The sequence below is a fragment of the Helicoverpa armigera genome, chromosome 31, assembly GCF_030705265.1.
Source record: "Helicoverpa armigera isolate CAAS_96S chromosome 31, ASM3070526v1, whole genome shotgun sequence".
Taxonomy (NCBI): Eukaryota; Metazoa; Arthropoda; class Insecta; order Lepidoptera; family Noctuidae; genus Helicoverpa; species Helicoverpa armigera.
The window spans coordinates 4,720,590-4,737,834 of record NC_087150.1 but is presented as its reverse complement, the minus strand read 5'-3'; the positions used below and the strand labels follow the sequence as shown (position 1 = coordinate 4,737,834).

The 17,245-nt window shown below is 40.3% G+C and overlaps 1 protein-coding gene across 2 annotated transcripts in view; it reads left to right on the top strand.

The window, feature by feature from the left end:
* LOC110381242 (BCL2/adenovirus E1B 19 kDa protein-interacting protein 3) overlaps positions 1–17,245 on the top strand; it is a 50,721-nt gene that overhangs the window by 32,527 nt on the left and 949 nt on the right. For both annotated transcript variants that reach the window (XM_064043416.1, XM_064043417.1), the window contains exons 2-6: positions 6,897–7,032; positions 13,855–13,936; positions 14,338–14,396; positions 14,834–14,936; positions 16,062–16,165. In XM_064043416.1, the coding sequence (XP_063899486.1) occupies positions 6,897–7,032; positions 13,855–13,936; positions 14,338–14,396; positions 14,834–14,936; positions 16,062–16,165 (484 nt within the window). The remainder of the gene's footprint in view (positions 1–6,896; positions 7,033–13,854; positions 13,937–14,337; positions 14,397–14,833; positions 14,937–16,061; positions 16,166–17,245) is intronic.

The window sequence follows — 17,245 nt, the reverse complement described above, 5'->3', positions numbered from 1 at the left end:
AGTGTACGAGGTTCCGTATATTTGTGTCCATTGTCCTTTATGTTTTTCATACTTATTTGCTTATAAATAAAAGTTTTGTACTTCAAAGAATAGATACATACCTACTGGTTTATTTACTTGCAATTTTTTCAGTTCTTCAATTTGTTAAAATGTTTGCAAAAAAACTTTCCATTGTCAGATTAAGCGAATTCCTCCAGATAATCGTCAGATTATAAGATGATTACGTTAAGGGTACATAAATGAACCATATATATCTTAATCTGACGCGCTCGAGTATTTCAAAATGGCGATTTTTTTTTGCAATTTCAAGTAATGGCCACGAGTTTAGGTCACGTCTAAATCGTCAGATTATTGCATAAGAGCCTTCGTTTTGGTTCACTTAACACCCCTTTTGATAATCTGACACGCTCGATAAAATTATTTTTTTTCCCATTTTTAACCCTTACCTACTACCACCCCCACCATGGAAACAGTCAGATTAATATACGTATGTTTTCAAAATGACGTAGGACGTGCATGCTATTAATATCTGACGCGCTCGAGTATGTCCATGTAACTGTTTTTTTTTTACATTTTTGAAAGTTTATAGCCGCTCCACCCACCGATGAAAGTGTGTGTATGTCAGGACATTTTTTTCTTCTTATCATCTAAGCTTCGCAATCTAATAGGTCTCATTGACGCTCGAGTCACTCCCGATTTAGCACTCTCGCCTCCCCTACTAATAGTTGGGAAAAGACTTTTACCATTTTTTTAACGACGTCAAAAATCATGAAATGAACCCTCCTGCTGTGGGTTAGCAGCGGCGATGGAGTGTCAGACTCTTACTGACGAAGAACCGTCGTGTTCCGTCGTAGGCCTTTTATGTACCAGGGCCGCGGTAACTCTTTCGAACAATCCCGCAGCAAAAGGGACTATACCTTCAGGCAACACGGGATCCCTGTAGTGCCAGGAAGGGCTAGGCAGATGATTAATTAATTATTATTAATCAAAGTCGTTACAGTATCATTAGAATACTCAAAGGAATGAAGAAGGTTTTTTCCTAGCCTAGACTTCGCCTAAAATGTAGCGGATGTACTATTTAATATGCTGTGCCCGTATCAGATCAATAGACGGAAATGGCTAAATGATGCATATGAAATGAGATAGACATTCCGTTGGTTTAGCTGGGTTTAAAATGTTGCTTGGATTATTTAGGTGGATTTCAATAACGTATCTATACGATAAATTGTGATGATCCTATGAATGATGTGTTCAATTTCAATCTCTTAATAAAACATTAAAAAAAAAAAAACTAAAAAACATGATTTTTTAGACGTTTCTTAGCTAGTCATGTATAGTCATCAGAACTCAGAGCGTGTGCACAATATCATCCTAATCGAAGGCCGGGAAGTGGGTCAAATTAAGATTCCAAGACTTTCCTCCATACATAATTACAAGTGAAGCTAATATAAGCGTGTTAAAAACAACGGATGAGATTGGAATTGAAAACCTGGAAGATATGCTTTGGAGTAAGGCTGTTTAAAAGTAAATATCTCGAAAGTATGTGAGTGAGCAGTTTGTAGAGCTACTTAAAAAATAAAAACTAATCTTTGTAAGCAGCGAAAAGCAAAAAATATACATATTTTCTTTCACATCGCTAGAGGTTACTGAACTGTTAATTTTGTCATCATATCTTTCGGTCACACGGATATCAGAATATCTATCATTTTATGTATTTTTAGCTGTGGACAGCTAAAAATACGAATTATCGAAGCAAAACTTGGATAGACACTCTTCTAAATAAAAACGAAGTAACCAACTTTAACTCTCAAACTTTCATTACATTACCCCTGTTTTACTGTCTTCGATAGACAGATATCTCGACCATTTACTATCAGGGTGACATATAACGGTTCCAGACTAGACTGTGCATATAACTATGTATAAGTACATATAAGTTAGTTAAACCCACGGAGGAAGGAAAGATAGCGGAGCTGCCACAAGGCAGGTAGGTCAGACGCCTTCTTGTAGCTCAAGCAACGTACGGTAGTGATCAGTTATGAGAACTATCGAGGCGTTCGGGTTTCTTGTCAAAACAAATGAAAGTCTTAAAATGGGTGGGTTCTAAAGAAGGCGTGTAAGTGTGAAGCTAGTAACGTTCCTCGTCCCCGAACACCCGCATTTAGGCGCATTACTTCATCATCTCCCGAGCCTTTCCCCAACTATATTGAGGTCGGGTTCCAGTCTAACCGGGTGCACCTGAGTACCAGTGTGCCACAAGGAACGACTGCCTATCTGACCTCCTCAACCCACAAAGTTACAACCCGTATAGGTAAGGCTGATGCATTACTTTCTCAGGAGATTTAGCGCTGTGACATCTCCGCTAGTCATTTTGTTCTCCATGGACCAGACAAATAGCCCTGACTTTGAAAGTTCAATGCACTTACCTATCAACGTCTGTGTTTGACAAGATAAGAAGTAAATACGTATCTCATTGTGTATTGCGAAATAGTATGCAAAAGTTGTTTCATTGAACAAAACAATTTTGATTTTGTTTATATATTTTTTTTCGTTGTCATACAGTTTTTAAAAGACTTTTATCTGGTTACCACGTTATCGTAGTGAGGTATCAATAATTCAGTTGCTGTGTTCTATAAACTTGTTGATACTCTTTCCGTGGGAAATCATCAAATGACGGCTCCCGCTGTGTGTGCAGCGCTCGGGAGTGTCAGACTCTTACTGACTAAAACCCGCCATGTTCCTTCTTAAGCCCGCCATGTACCAGCGCCGCGGTCATGAGCGCGAACAATCCCGCAGCCCCGGCAGGTTTTTTTGTTACTCTGATAGATGAAGGTACTATGATAACATTCCACCAAAATTGGCCCTAAACAAGAATATGTGCTTGATGTCGCGAGTCCACAGCTAGCATGTGTTCGCGCGGCGGTTGCAGTGTCGCGGACATGTTAGTAATGTTCGCGCGCAATGTGTTACTGTTTGCTACAGCGAGTACACCACGAGATACATTTACCTATATGGTACACATTGATATATTTTTGGACCAAATTGTGGTTTTTCACATGTTATGAAAATGAGGAAAAATATATTTTCCAGAAATATGCAAAGTTTTGGTATTCATACGAGTATGAGTCAGCTGTCTTGCACATACAGACAAAAATAACGTTTTCTTTGTTTGTGTGTATGTATGTAGTTTCTTTGTGTAGTTCGACGCCCTGTGTTAATGAGTTTCTGCTATTTATTGCTTTGGAAGCGTTTTGTAGTATAATATAATGTTTAGAACCGATTAGTATAGGTTTGTGAATTGCTCTGTTTTGGTATATTTTGTTATGAATGTTACTTATAGACTCCAGCAAGGTTAGATTTGCCAGAGCTATTTTTGACGAGGGAAATTTTTGAGGTGGTAAATCATCAATTGACCCCATAAAGAAGGAGTGTTAGACACTCGACAGACGGCTGTTATTTAGACGTCTGTGGCAGTCGTTACGGGTAGACAGGAGCCAGTCTAACAACCACTCTAACCAAGGAGTATTGGGTTGCTTGGGTAACTGGGTTGAGGAGGTCAGATAGGGTAGTCGCTGCTTCTAAAACGCTGGTAATCAGCTGTATCCAGTTAGACTGGAAGCCGACCCTAACATAGTTGGGAAAAGACTATGCAGATGATGATTTTGATAAATAAGACGAATAAATTAAAATACTTTATCACTATTTTTAGTCACAACTAATATTAGGAATTTTATAACAATACCTAACACGTGGTTTGATAAACTCTCAATATATTCGGATAGCGCGTGATATCTTTATAAAAACAGGTTTTCCTACTGCTATTCTATTATTATTAACTAGCTTTTGCCCGCGACTTCGTTCGCATGGAATAGTGACTTCCGGCATATTTTTGGTTTGACCAATAGATGGCGCTATATGTCCGGAATAAATTTTATTTTTTATTTTTATATTTTTTTTTAATAAAAACTATCCTATGTCCTTTCTCAAGTTCCAAACTATGTCTGTACCAAATTTCACACAAATCGGTTCGGTAGTTTAGGCGTGAAGAAAAGACAGACAGACAGACAGACAGACAGACAGACAGACAGACAGAGTTACTTTCACATTTATAATATTAGTTAGGATAGCCGTATCGCCCACAGAATCGTATGATTTTTCGAGTTATGTAATCTCTTTAATAAACCTGTATTTGGTATGAAACGCTTGCTCGGTTTCCGAAGATTTCTAAACTACTTGATTTTTTATACCCGACGCGATAGGAGGATAAGTTTGACTATGTCTGTCTGTGGTATCGTAGCTCTTAAACAAGTGAACTGATTTGAATGCGATTTTCTTAGATGAAAGTTGGTTATAGTATAGTTATAGCGGTGGTTTCTGGCATGTTTTTATCAAAATTGACAGTTTTTCTTCAAACTACTGTTTTCTTTGAAAATTGCAAAAAATCATACTAATACAACAGTTGCTTTAAGATTACAGACTTTTATGCTGTCTGTGAACTTGCGCCTAACTATACCAGATCAGCTCGTTATAAAATAAACAAACTCTTCAACTTTATAACATGTGTATTACGTCATAATAAAGATTAACACATATTCCACATAAATCTGATGATTAATATTAATTACATTCTACTTTATCTTATTAAACAATGCACGTACTAAGATCGGTCAGAAGTCAGTCACCTTTGTATATCAGATCAGACTTTGGACGTCAACCGTCTGATCAGACGTGCAGGCAATGACCTAGACGTAGTAAATTCTGGAATATTCTTATGAGTACATTCACAGGATATAATAGGAGTTTGACCTCTCGTCATCCACCGAGCCTTTTTCCCAACTATGTTGGGGTCGGCTTCCAGTCTAACCGGATTCAGCTGAGTACCTACCAGTGCTTTACAAGGAGCGACTGCCTATCTGACCTAGGTGCTTGACCTCTGAAATTGGCAAAAAGTTTGACGCGATTCCACCGGTGGAAACGAAGGTTTGCGTATTTCTGGAAAATATTTTTTTATAATCATGTTTTTCTTCAAGAAAATTTGTGTGAATAATCTCAATTTGCTATATAAAAAGTGCCTTGGTATGTTTAAACCAAAGCGCATTTTTGAGGCTTGATTCCCTCTTGGTGCGGCACTGTTTGTCACACCGCATGTATCTCGTGGTGTACTCGCTGTAGCAAACAGTAACACATTGCGCGCGAACATTACTAACATGTCCGCGACACTGCAACCGCTGTGCGTCTAGGAAAGACATAAATACATGTACTTATATACAGCCTATGTTATTCGGGAAGAGTCTAGCTTTCCAACCGTGGAAGAATTTTTCAAATCGTTTCAGTATTTTTCGAGCCGTTCGTACAAACAGAAAAGAAATGTTTTCTCTTTATTATGTTAGTATACAGAAGTTAGATAATATAGATGTAATTTCTAATCGCAAAACAACAAACGCATAGATAGTTTATTGGAAACCATCCTCCGCCCATCCCACGCCATCACCACGCCTTCTCATCATGACGTTTTGACACCAAAGTCCACACACTCGGTTCAAAAGTGTGTGACTGTAATAGCCTTCTTATCTATTAATTGTTGCACTAGATATAGATTTGACATACGACCTTTATCTATTGGATTATAGTTGATATTACGTCAGTCAGTTGTTTTGCTATTAAAGTTTTCAAACTCAAAATAATTGGAGCAAAGTTAAGTTTAAGTATTTAATGAACTTAAAAATCTAGATACCTCTCACCTGAGGGCAACGAAGATACTTACCGTGATTTTTATGTGGTTTTCGTAATTTTCAATATTTTTTGTGCATTTTTATATATATTCTATAACGAATTGAAATTGCGGTGAAAAAAAATGACATAGAAATGTGTTGATTTTATAATGATCACTTTTAAAATCAGCCAAATTTCAAAAAAACAACTTTGGAATTTTGAATTTTTACGTTGACGACCACAGTAAAGGTTATCAAAATCGCAAAAACGTAAAAATAACTACTCTAATAACCTAGCCAGATGTTATAAAAACTAACAACACAAGAATCGCGTGTTGATACAATGTGTTTAACCGGATGTGCGGATTGCATACCTAATTACACAAGCGTTAGAGGTAGATTGTGATCGAATACGTTCAAAATATACCTACCTTTATTTTTGTGCTGGTTGTGCTCATGGTTTAGGCGAACACCTGTGTAGTTAATGTCAACGAAAATAAATAAATAAATGTCGGGGCACACGGTCGGTTAGCCCCATGGTAAGCTTGTGCTACAACTGATAAACTACTTAAACTAACATATCTATTTATAAATAGACTAGCTTCTGCCAGCGGTTTCACCCGCATCCCGTGGAAACCTCTGCACGAACCCGATAAAAAGTAGCCTGTAGCCTTCCTCGATAAATGGGCTATCTAACACTGAAAGAATTTTTCATAAAGTGCTGATTTTCAGCCTTCTTTGAATAAAATGACTTTTTACTTTACTTTATAACAATACGAGCCAACAAACGTGCTCATCACACAACTGTTGACAGTACCAGGAATCGAATCCGGGACAGTTCGGCAGTCTATCATGGAGACCACTGCGCAAACGAAGTCATCTAGGAACTTTTTCTTTTGACTTTTGCTTCTGATAGGTCTTTTTTCATTCAGAGAAATAATGAGCGTTAATCACCATGTTCGCTCAATGCGGATTCGCGATTTCACTCTTTAAAGTCCAGGTCCTCAAGATATTTTATTTCGCCTTTACTAATCATTGATGTTTGAGATACACTTAAGAAGTACAATACATAGGAAATTATATCGGTTTTTGCCTTACGTGGAATCGGTCTGTATTTTAATCACTAAGAACATCTTATAAGAGAAAAATTATATCCTTACTTATGTTGTTTTTCCTTTGTTACAGAATCGTGGGTGGAACTCAACTCGGGCGGCGGACTGGCCGCTGTCGAGAACGAGTACATCAGACTCCTGAGGGAGGCACAGAGGGAGAGCCGCGACTCCTCCGTCAGGCACTCGCGCGCGTCCAGCGTTAAAGGCAGGTCAGTTACACGTCAGGAGTTGTTCTCTTTAGCAGTAAGGAAAAATGAGAGGAGATGCCATGAGGCGCCTTCTTGTAGGTCATCCAAGGTACGGATTAAAATGGTCAGTAACAAGAACTAACGAGGCGTTCGGGTTCCTTGTCAAATTAAGACTAAACTGTTAAAGATTGGTCTTAAATGAGCCAATTAAATTATAACACCAGATATTGCTAAGCGGTAAGTCTTAGCAATATACGATACTGAACACTATGATAATCTATAAATAAAATATTGTTTTTGACACGGATCAATTTCTACAAACGTGACCCACAGGCTTACGTGGACCGACGGGACTAGAGATGTAAAGTGACCGTCACGTTATATATGACCGATCAATCTGACCGAGCATATTGGACATTTATCCAATTTGACCGGTCACTTATTGTCATTTATTGTCAGCAACGTCAGAATCGTTTTTTTTTTTGTTTAAAAATAGAATTTATTAGAAATAAACGTTTTTTCTTTCTTTATTTTATAAAACTACGGAAGTTTTAGAATCATCGAAGGTAACCAAATGTCATTCATCGATCTTTAAGATAAGATTTCGCCCGGCGGGAGATGTCGTGCGGTGTTCCGCAGGGGTCGGTTCTGGGCCGCTCTTGTGGAACATCGGCTACGACTAGGTGCTGCGCGCCGACCTCCCTAGCGGCGTCAGCGTGGTCTGCTACGCTGACGACACGTTGGTTCTGGCACAAGGGAGGTCGCACCAGGAGGCGGCCGAGATAATGACGCGCGGAGTTGCGACGATCATCGAGAGGATCTAGCTGCTGGACCTGGAGGTGACCTTGCATAAATCCGAGGCCATGTGCTTTCATGGGCTTCGGAACGCGCCACCTTCAGGCTCCCAAGTCACGGTGGGGGTTCACATCGGCGTCGAGAGGGCGATGAAGTACCTAGGACTCGTCCTCGACAGCCGGTGGAACTTCGTTGAGCATTTCCGACGTTTGGGCCCACAACTGGAGAAGGCAGGTGCTGCCTTCAAACGGCTCCTGCCCAATCTGGGAGGCCCTAACGCCCCCTGCCGTAAACTCTACGCGGGGGTCATGCGGTCCATGGCCCTTTACGGGGCCCCGGTATGGGCACGTTCGGTACGGCCGCGTGCTGTACACTACCTGAACGTGCCCTAAAAGGTGATAGCCATTAGGCTAATCCGGGGGTACCGTACGATCTCCCGCGAAGCAGCTGGCCTACTTGCTGGACTGCCACCGTGGGATCTCGAGGCGAGAGTCTTCTTGCGCCTGTACGACTGGCGCGAGGAGACACTGCGCCGGGGGGAAACTCCGCTGCCGCCGCAAGTTGTCGCGCAGCGGGCGGAGCTCCGGCGCGATCTCATGGTGGCCTGGAGGGAGCGACTGTCGCAACCCAGTGCAGGGCACGCCACCATCGTGGCGGTAAGTCCCCTCTTTGAGGAGTGGCTCGGGAGGAGTCATGGCGCCCTCACGTACCGCATGACGCAGGTCCTCACCGGACACGGTTGTTTCGGGAGGTACCTGTACCGAATCGGTCGTGAGGAGGCACCCGGGTGTCACCACTGTGCGGACAGCCCCGAGGACACGGTGGACCACACAGTCCAGGTGTGCCCCGCATGGGAAGGGCACCGCTGGGTCCTCGTCGAGGCTTTAGGCGGCGGCGACCTCTCTCGTCCGGCCCTGATCCAGGCCATGGTCCGGGGCGAGAGGGAATGGGATGCCGTCGCCTCCTTCTGCGAAGCAATCATGCTCGAGAAGGAATAGGCGGAACGCCAGAGAGTTCGCACCTCTCATCCCAGCCGCCGTGCTGGACCAGGTAGACACCAAGGGCGCCGGGTGTCGCGAGATGACTCCCGGCCACCGTAGGTGTGGGTCTGTGGGCGGTGAGTTCCGGTGGCTCATCGTCCCTCTGTCTACTTAGACGACAGACCCGTGTCGACACGCGCTCCTCAAAGAGATGTCAGCAACCCCAGAGGGGCCCAGTTGGGCCAAGGCCTGCCGGGGCTGCGGGTTGTTCGAAAGAGTTACCGCGGCTCTGGTACATAAAAGGCCTACGACGGAACACGACGGTTTTTAGTCAGTAAGAGTTCGACACTCCTCACCGCTGCTAACCCACAGCAGGAGGGTCATTTGATGATTTTTAACGTCGATAAAAAAAAAAAGATTTCGCCGACACTCTATGATTAATGATTTGTCAGTATACATCAATAAAAATAAATACGTACTTGAGAGTCTATCTTTTTAAAAGGTTATCTATGCACTATGTTGGTTTAGAAAGGCAATTATAGGTATTATTTCACATTCATAATGTTTTTAATTTGCTTGAGATGAAAATAATAATTGTACCAAGTAAAAAATACTTATTTAATATATCTGACCAGTCTGACAATAAATGTCCAATGTGACCGGTCATTTAATAGTAATTGACGGTCACTTATCGTATGTGACCGTCAGTTTACAACCCTAGACGGGACAAAAGCTGCGAGTGACAGTCGATTTAATGCTAGGTTATTTTTAGGGTCGAATACCCATGGGGTAAAACTATACCCTATTACACAGACTTTGCCGTCTGTCCGTTACCAGGCTGTATCTCATGAACCGTGAAAGACGCAGTTAACATTTTCATAGACGATGTGTTTCTTTCTGATGCTGCTATAACAACAAATACTGAAAATTGGAATAAAACAAATATTTTAGGGGGCCATTCATCAAACGTGATTTTTTGACGTTTTACGCTTAACTTTCATGCGCTAGGCCGATTCGCACTTAGCCGAGTTCTTTCTCTCAAACTAAACTTAAGAATGCATGGGAAACCAGGCGTTTTACCTAGTTATGCCTTTACAAGATGGCTCTAGAGTCTAGATCAAGCTAAGGTAACAGGTCTGACTAGTTTCTAGACCAGTGTCTAAGAATAGACTGAGAGAAATATTTTTATGTCCTATAAATATGTTTGTTTTGGACTACATACTTAGATAGTGCTCTATTTTTTCTACAACTTTAATAAATCTGTTATACAAAAAAAAAATAGTATTAGTATTGTCATCAGAACTCAGAGCATATGCAAAATTTTATCCTAATCGAAGATTTTTTTTACGTAAATACGTAGTTAGTTACAAGGGAAGCTAATACAAGCGTGTTAATAAAAAGGAAACGGAAGGCTCCGAAACTATAGAACAGATTTGAAAAATTCTTTCACTGTTGGGTCGCTACACTCTTCCCGAGTAACATAGGCTATATTTTATCCCGGTACGGGCAGCAGTTCCCACGGGACGCAAGTGAGTCTGTGGCTGGAAGTAACTGTTACAGCCTTTTTATCGTCCCACTGCTGGGCACAGGCCTCCTCTCACACGGAGAAGGATTGAGCATTTCTAGAAGTAAATGATCTTTAAAACTTGAAGAAGATAACTATTAAAACGAAGTTTTTAAATCGGACCAGTAGTTCTTGAGACCGGTCTCGTAAATACGAGAAAGACTAATTAAACAATTAAAATGTTTCGTACGCCAGTTAATTGTTTGCCAACGAAGAATTGGGAGCATTTCCTAATGAAAAGTCGATGTCATCTCAATTAGACAATTGACCTCGTTTTAAGAATGATCGAGTAATGTTTCGTCTATGGGTAGTTTCAACTTGAACTATACTCCATTTTCGTAGGCACTTAATTAAGGTAAACAGTCTTGATATGACCTTTTATTTTAATATTAAATGCAGCTAAAATCAACGATGATAATAATTACTTTATCAATTGAATCAGTGTTTTAAGTTTAAGGCTTTAATTGTGTTACAGCCTTTTTTATCGTCCCACTGCTGGGCTGCGGCCTCCTCTCACACGGAGAAGGATTGAGCGTTAATCACCACGCTTGCTCAATGCGGGTTGCTGATTTCAGACTACATAGTCCAGGTTTCCTCAAGATGTTTTCCTTCACCTTTTTATCAGCCATCGGTGTCCAAGATTACTTAGAAAGTACATACAATCTTAGAAAGGTTTTAATTGTGTATTTGCTTAACTTGTATTTTGTGTAGATATCAGTGATAGTTAGGTACCTATAGTATTAAATGAAACTCGCGAAGTAAAAGAGTATTGATTGAAACTTGCAATGCTAATTACCATTGTGTGCAGCGGGAAGCCATAATGAGACTGCTTATTATGAAACCGCTGACGATGCAAGCTTGTAACGTAATTGATATGTACGGCCTTTGCCGATTGTGTGAGGAGGGGTTATGGTTTTTACGTTTCTTTAAGAGTAGGATCATTTGTCTTTAATGGTAGTTAACTTTTTTGATTGGTTTGTAATTATCATTTTATTTTAATGGGGATTAAACTTGTATGTTTGATTTTATACAATTATAATTTTTCGAGCTTAAGGAGCTCTATCAAAAGGGAAAAACGGGACCATATTTCTTCGCTGTCCATCCATCAGTCCGTCCGTCAGTTACCAGGCTCTTATTTCATGAACCCTGATGCTTAGAAAGTTCAAAACTAGACTCAAATATTTTAGAGGGCTTGCTAGCAATTTTTTTTTTGTATAAAAAGCATTTTTCTGCCGTTTTAAAGGTACTTAATGGCACGGAAGCCTATATTATTTATTTATATGAAGTATATATGTAAATATGAAAGGAAAATTCTTTTAATAAAAAAACCACTACGTAGTAGGTAGTATTTAGTATCTACATACAAAGTATCGTATGACTTGCGGTCAGTTCGTTGGCGCCAGGGGCACTACAAAGGCTTTAGTTTTCCATACAGAGACTGTAACTTAAGTACAATACAGTTAAGGCTACATAGCTAACTGTATAAAAAACAGGCTTAGTGCAAGTCCGTAAATGTTCTGTACCATCCTATAAATCTATATAAAATTGTTCTAAAAACTAACGGGAACAAATATAATGACCACCATAAAATGCTTTGATACCCTAAGTTTTGTAACCAGAAATATCTACTGAACACCAGAAAAATAAAGTCTAAAAATGTAATAGTACCAGCTATTTTAGTCACGACTTCACTTTAAATTGTATTCGACCACCAAATTTAGTAAATGATCACCAACTCTTGACGACCAAATTAATGTATTATTTTTGCCTAAATAAGTCACTGTGATTGCCATAAAATGTAGGCTTATTACCAAATAAAGTATTATGATGCCATATTAAGTTATGTGTCCGGCTTGCAATGCATGCGTGAGTGTCAGTATGACGAGTGACAGGGGAAAATGGAAGAAAATGACATATTGCGCCGACGCCAAGTAAAATTGGGAACAGGGCAGGAGAAAGAAGAAGAAGAATGACATGTGTTTCTCAATACACTCCCTCGAAAACACACTCTTATCGCACTGTTTAGAGGCATGCAATAGACAATTTTCCACGCTAGTGCAGGAAAAGGGTTCCCATACTGTTATTACATTTATTTTATCAGGCCGAACTTATTTTGTTTGGAGTCAGTTTACTTAAACAGGATAGCAAGATATAAAAACTTTTTTGATGATCATTTACTACTTTTGGGATAACAATGATTTATTTGGACTCATTTTGCTTAAATAGGGTAGCAGAATTTAAAAACTTTGGTTATAATCTTACTTTAAAATGGTGGTTTAATTTTGGTGATCATTTACTATTTTTGGCTTACGCATGATTTATTTTGGAGTAATTTCACTTAAATAGGATAGCAAAGTGTTAAAACTTTGGTGATAGTTTTACATTAAAATGCGAGTTTCATTTTGGTGATCATTTACTATTTTTGTCTGCTGTTTGTTACTATATCTGGTGATCAGTTAAACATAAGCCAAAACTAACTAGTCATGTATTGTCATCAGAACTCAGAGCGTGTGCAAAATTGCAAAAAAGGATACATTGACCACATAACGTCTCCCATAAAAATAATTTCAACAGTATTTCGGTATCTTTCAAGTAAACACAAACCCATGTTATCTTAATAACTGCAATTGTCTTAATAACCACTAATTAATATGAGTGTACTTCTTAAAGTATTATCTTGAAAACCGTGTGAGAATTTTTCAACAACTATTAAGTTTTTGCTGGTTTCAGTGTGTTTTTTACAAGGTCATTTTCATTGTATGAAAAAGTAAATGCGTTGTGACTTTATCTTGTATGCCTAGCGCAGCCTTTTTCTCCAACTATGTTGGGGTCGGCTTCCAGTCTAATCGGATGTATCTGAGTACCAGTGTGCCACATGGAGCGACTGCCTATCTGATCTCCTCAACCCAGTTACCCGGGCAACCTGATACCCCTTGGTTAGACTGGTGTCAGACTTACTACCCGTAACGACTGCCAAAGATGTTTAAATGTCAGCCGGGACCCACCAATTTAATGTGCCTTCCGAAACACGGAGGAATTCGTCATGACAAGATGGTCACCTCATCTACGGCTCAACTGCGCCAAGAGTCGACTTGGTTCGTGCGGCTGTTAACTAGCCATACTGTTACAGATAGGCAGTCGCTCCTTGTGGCACACTGGTACTCTGCTACACCCGGTTAGACTGGAAGCCGACCCCAATATAGTTGGGAAAAGGCTCGGGAGATGATGATGTTACAGAGCTCATCCTACTTGCTCTAAAATTTAAAATCCAATGGGTTTTTAACACGCTTATATTCACTTCACTTGTAACTATGTATGTAAGAAAATCTTGGAATCTTAATTTGACCCACTTCCCGGTCTTCGATTAGGATGAAATTTTGCACACGGTCTGAGTTCTGATGATAATACATGACTAACTAAGAAACATTACAAAAAGCGTGTTTTTTAGTTTTTAAGTTTCTAAATTAGTAGAAGTGTAATGGAGTGTTTTCTGTGTTGTTTCAGTCCAAAGTCTCCGCCTAACAGTCCGAACTTGGAGCCTTCCACTGAAGATGAGCTGAAGGGAGTCTACATTAACTGCTGGAGAGTGAGTAGCTTTTAACCGATTTAAAAAGGAGGAGGTTGAACTGTTTGTATGTGTGTTTGTGGGTTTGATACGATTTTCAACATAGTATTTTTAAAACTTAGGAGAAAGTTATAGTTGTAATATGCATAAAACGGTTTTTGTTTTGTAAAATTTTTAAACGGTTTTATTATTATTTAGATAAGAAGCTTACCTATATTTAACTTGAACTGTATGTATGTCTACATGTAAAATGTGCAGGTGAAATCTCGCAACACAGTTTCGAAGCAGATATGTTTAACCGAGTGAGCTAAAATGTATGCACGTTTAGTTTGGATAATTTATAGTGTTTGTGTCAAAAGACAAACTTCTTACCTTCCTTTGACATATGAATATTTATTTATGAAGTGTATGTAACGTTTCAGGATGACTCCAACGACTGGGTGTGGGAATGGAGCAGTAGACCCGACCAGCTTCCTCCTAAGTGAGTAGATCAACCTCCTTACTTCTCGAACTGATCTTGAGTAAATAGATGACATATAAAAAGTGGTAAAAGTAAAATATGTACTTGCGGAGAGTACATTCACTACCGGGGCTGCGGCATTGTTCGCGCTCATTACCGCGGCGCTGGTACATGGCGGGCTTAAGAAGCAACATGGCGGGGTTTAGGCAGTAAGAGTCTGACACTCCCGAGCGCTGCAACCACGGAGGGAGGGGTCATACTCTGATGTTATAGCTAGTATTCATCTAGCCTTTCCATGCGGTTTCACCTGCGTCCCGAAGGAAAATCTTACCCTTTTATTGAAGAATTCGAAAGGCCATAGGAGCAAAACGGTTGACTAGGGTTGTAAATTGAACTGCTCTAATGCTAGAAACAGTATTAATTACCAGAATATAAAGTTGTGTATATGTGTTTTCCAGGGACTGGCGGTTTAAGCACCCCACAAGCGCTCGCGGTCCACCATCAGCCACCTCCTCCATTGAGGTCTTGGAGCAGCAACTAGCTGCGCCTGTTATGCAGCAGGTCAGCATATTATACTTTATCACTACTTAGTATAAAACAAAGTCGCTTTTTCTGTCCCTATATCCCAATGTATGCCTTATGCCCATTTTCACCAACAAATACCTAAATTAAGGGATCCCCTAAGAGCATTTACGGAACACTTAATAAGAATTTCGTTTTCACCAAAGTTTTGGTATCCCGTATCCATAGTTATTTATGTCAAAATTGGGAGAGCCCTTATTCTAAGTGGCACTTAGATTAAGAGATTGTTGGTGAAAATGGGCATAAATCTTTAAAACTTCGCAACCGATTTTGATGCAGTTTTTTATATAACACCTTTTTATCACTACATAGTATAAAACAAAGTCGCTTTTTCTGTCCCTTCTGTATCCCTATGTATGCCTAAAACTACGCACCCGATTTTGATGCAGTTTTTCTTGTACAACCCTTTTTATCAGTACATAGTATAAAACAAAGTTGCTTTTTCTGTCCCTATATCCCAATGTATGCCTAAATCTTTAAAACTACGCAACCGATTTTGATGTGGTTTTTTTATTTATCACCTTTTTATCACTATTTAATATAAAACAAAGTCGCTTTTTCTGACCCTATATCCCTGTTTGACTTAATCTTCAAAACTACGCAACCGATTTTCGTGCTGTTTTTTTGTAAGATAGAGTGATTAAAGAGGAAGGTTTATATGTATAATATAACATACATTAAATAGTGGGGCAATACTGTTATCCCGTGCGAAGTCGGAGCAGGTATTTCGTTGGTATGGGGTATTGGATTGCCCAGGTATCTGGGTTGAGGAGGTCAGATAGCTCCTTGTGGCACACTTTGACACACCGAAAACAGAGTGATTATGCACAACGGCGAGCTTAACCCAGTGTTGGGATCTCTTACAGCCAACCTTAGAGTGAAAGAGTGATTTGATTTACATCCTATATTTTTTGAAGATAATTCTCTGTCCCTTTCACGCATGAGTGACGCAACTGCAGCGTTTTTTTTTCTTTTTATGTTAATTTTTGTTTTGTTTGTCCCTTATTTATTTATTTGTTGTTTCTTGCGTCATTTGTGTGTTGAAATAAATGGATTTTCTTTCTTTCTTTTCTTTATAATAATATATTTGTTTATATATTACAGAGTCATTGCCTGTCAGTCCGTCGCACTTGCCTGTTCAGCCGCGGCGCCATCGCGGCCGTACTACTCACGAACGTCGTCTCGCTACTGCTCGGCGCTGGCATCGGGTGAGTACACCACACTAGTGTCACTAGATAGATGTCCTCACACGAGTACATAGTTGTTGTTCGGTGCTGGCATCGGGTGAGTACAACACACTAGTGTCACTAGACAGATGTCCTCACACGAGTACATAGTTGTTGTTCGGTGCTGGCATCGGGTGAGTACACCATACTAGTGTCAATAGATAGACGTCCCCACAGGAGTACATAGTTGTTGTTCAGTGCTGGCATCAGGTGAGTACACCACACTAGTGTCACTAGACAGATGTCCCCACACGAGAACAGAGTTGTTGTTCGGCGCTGGCATCGGGTGAGTACACCACACTAGTGTCACTAGATAGATGTCCCCACACGTGTACAGAGTTGTTTGGTGTCGGCATCGGGTGAGTACACCACACTTGTGTCACTAGATAGACGTCCTCACACGAGTACAGAGTTGCTGTTCTGTGGTGGGATCGGGTGAGTACACCACACTAGTGTCACTAGATAGACGTCCCCACACGAGTACATTGTTGTTGTTCGGTGCTGGCATCGGGTGAGTACATCACACTAGTGTCACTAGATAGACGTCCTCACACGAGTACAGAGTTGCTGTTCTGTGGTGGCATCGGGTGAGTACACCACACTAGTGTCACTAGATAGACGTCCCCACACGAGTACATTGTTGTTGTTCGGTGCTGGCATCGGGTGAGTACATCACACTAGTGTCACTAGATAGACGTCCTCACACGAGTACAGAGTTGTTGTTCGGTGCTGGCATCGGGTGAGTACACTAGAGATGGCCTTGGGCGATTACAGTACCCCAGACGTAGGCCTCTGGCATCAAATGAATACACCACAGTTTTAAGGAGAGATATGTCCTCAGATGAGTACATATTTCAGCCATAATTAGAAAACTGTAAAAATGAATTAATGAAAATGTAAATATGTACTCACCTATCGGGTGAGTACACCACAGTTGTAAGTAGAGATATGTCCTCATACGAGGACATAGTTATAGTTAGGACACTGGCATCAGATGGGTACATCATTAGAAAGATGGCACTGTTCGAATACATTATAGTACCTACTTACCATCAATGTGGT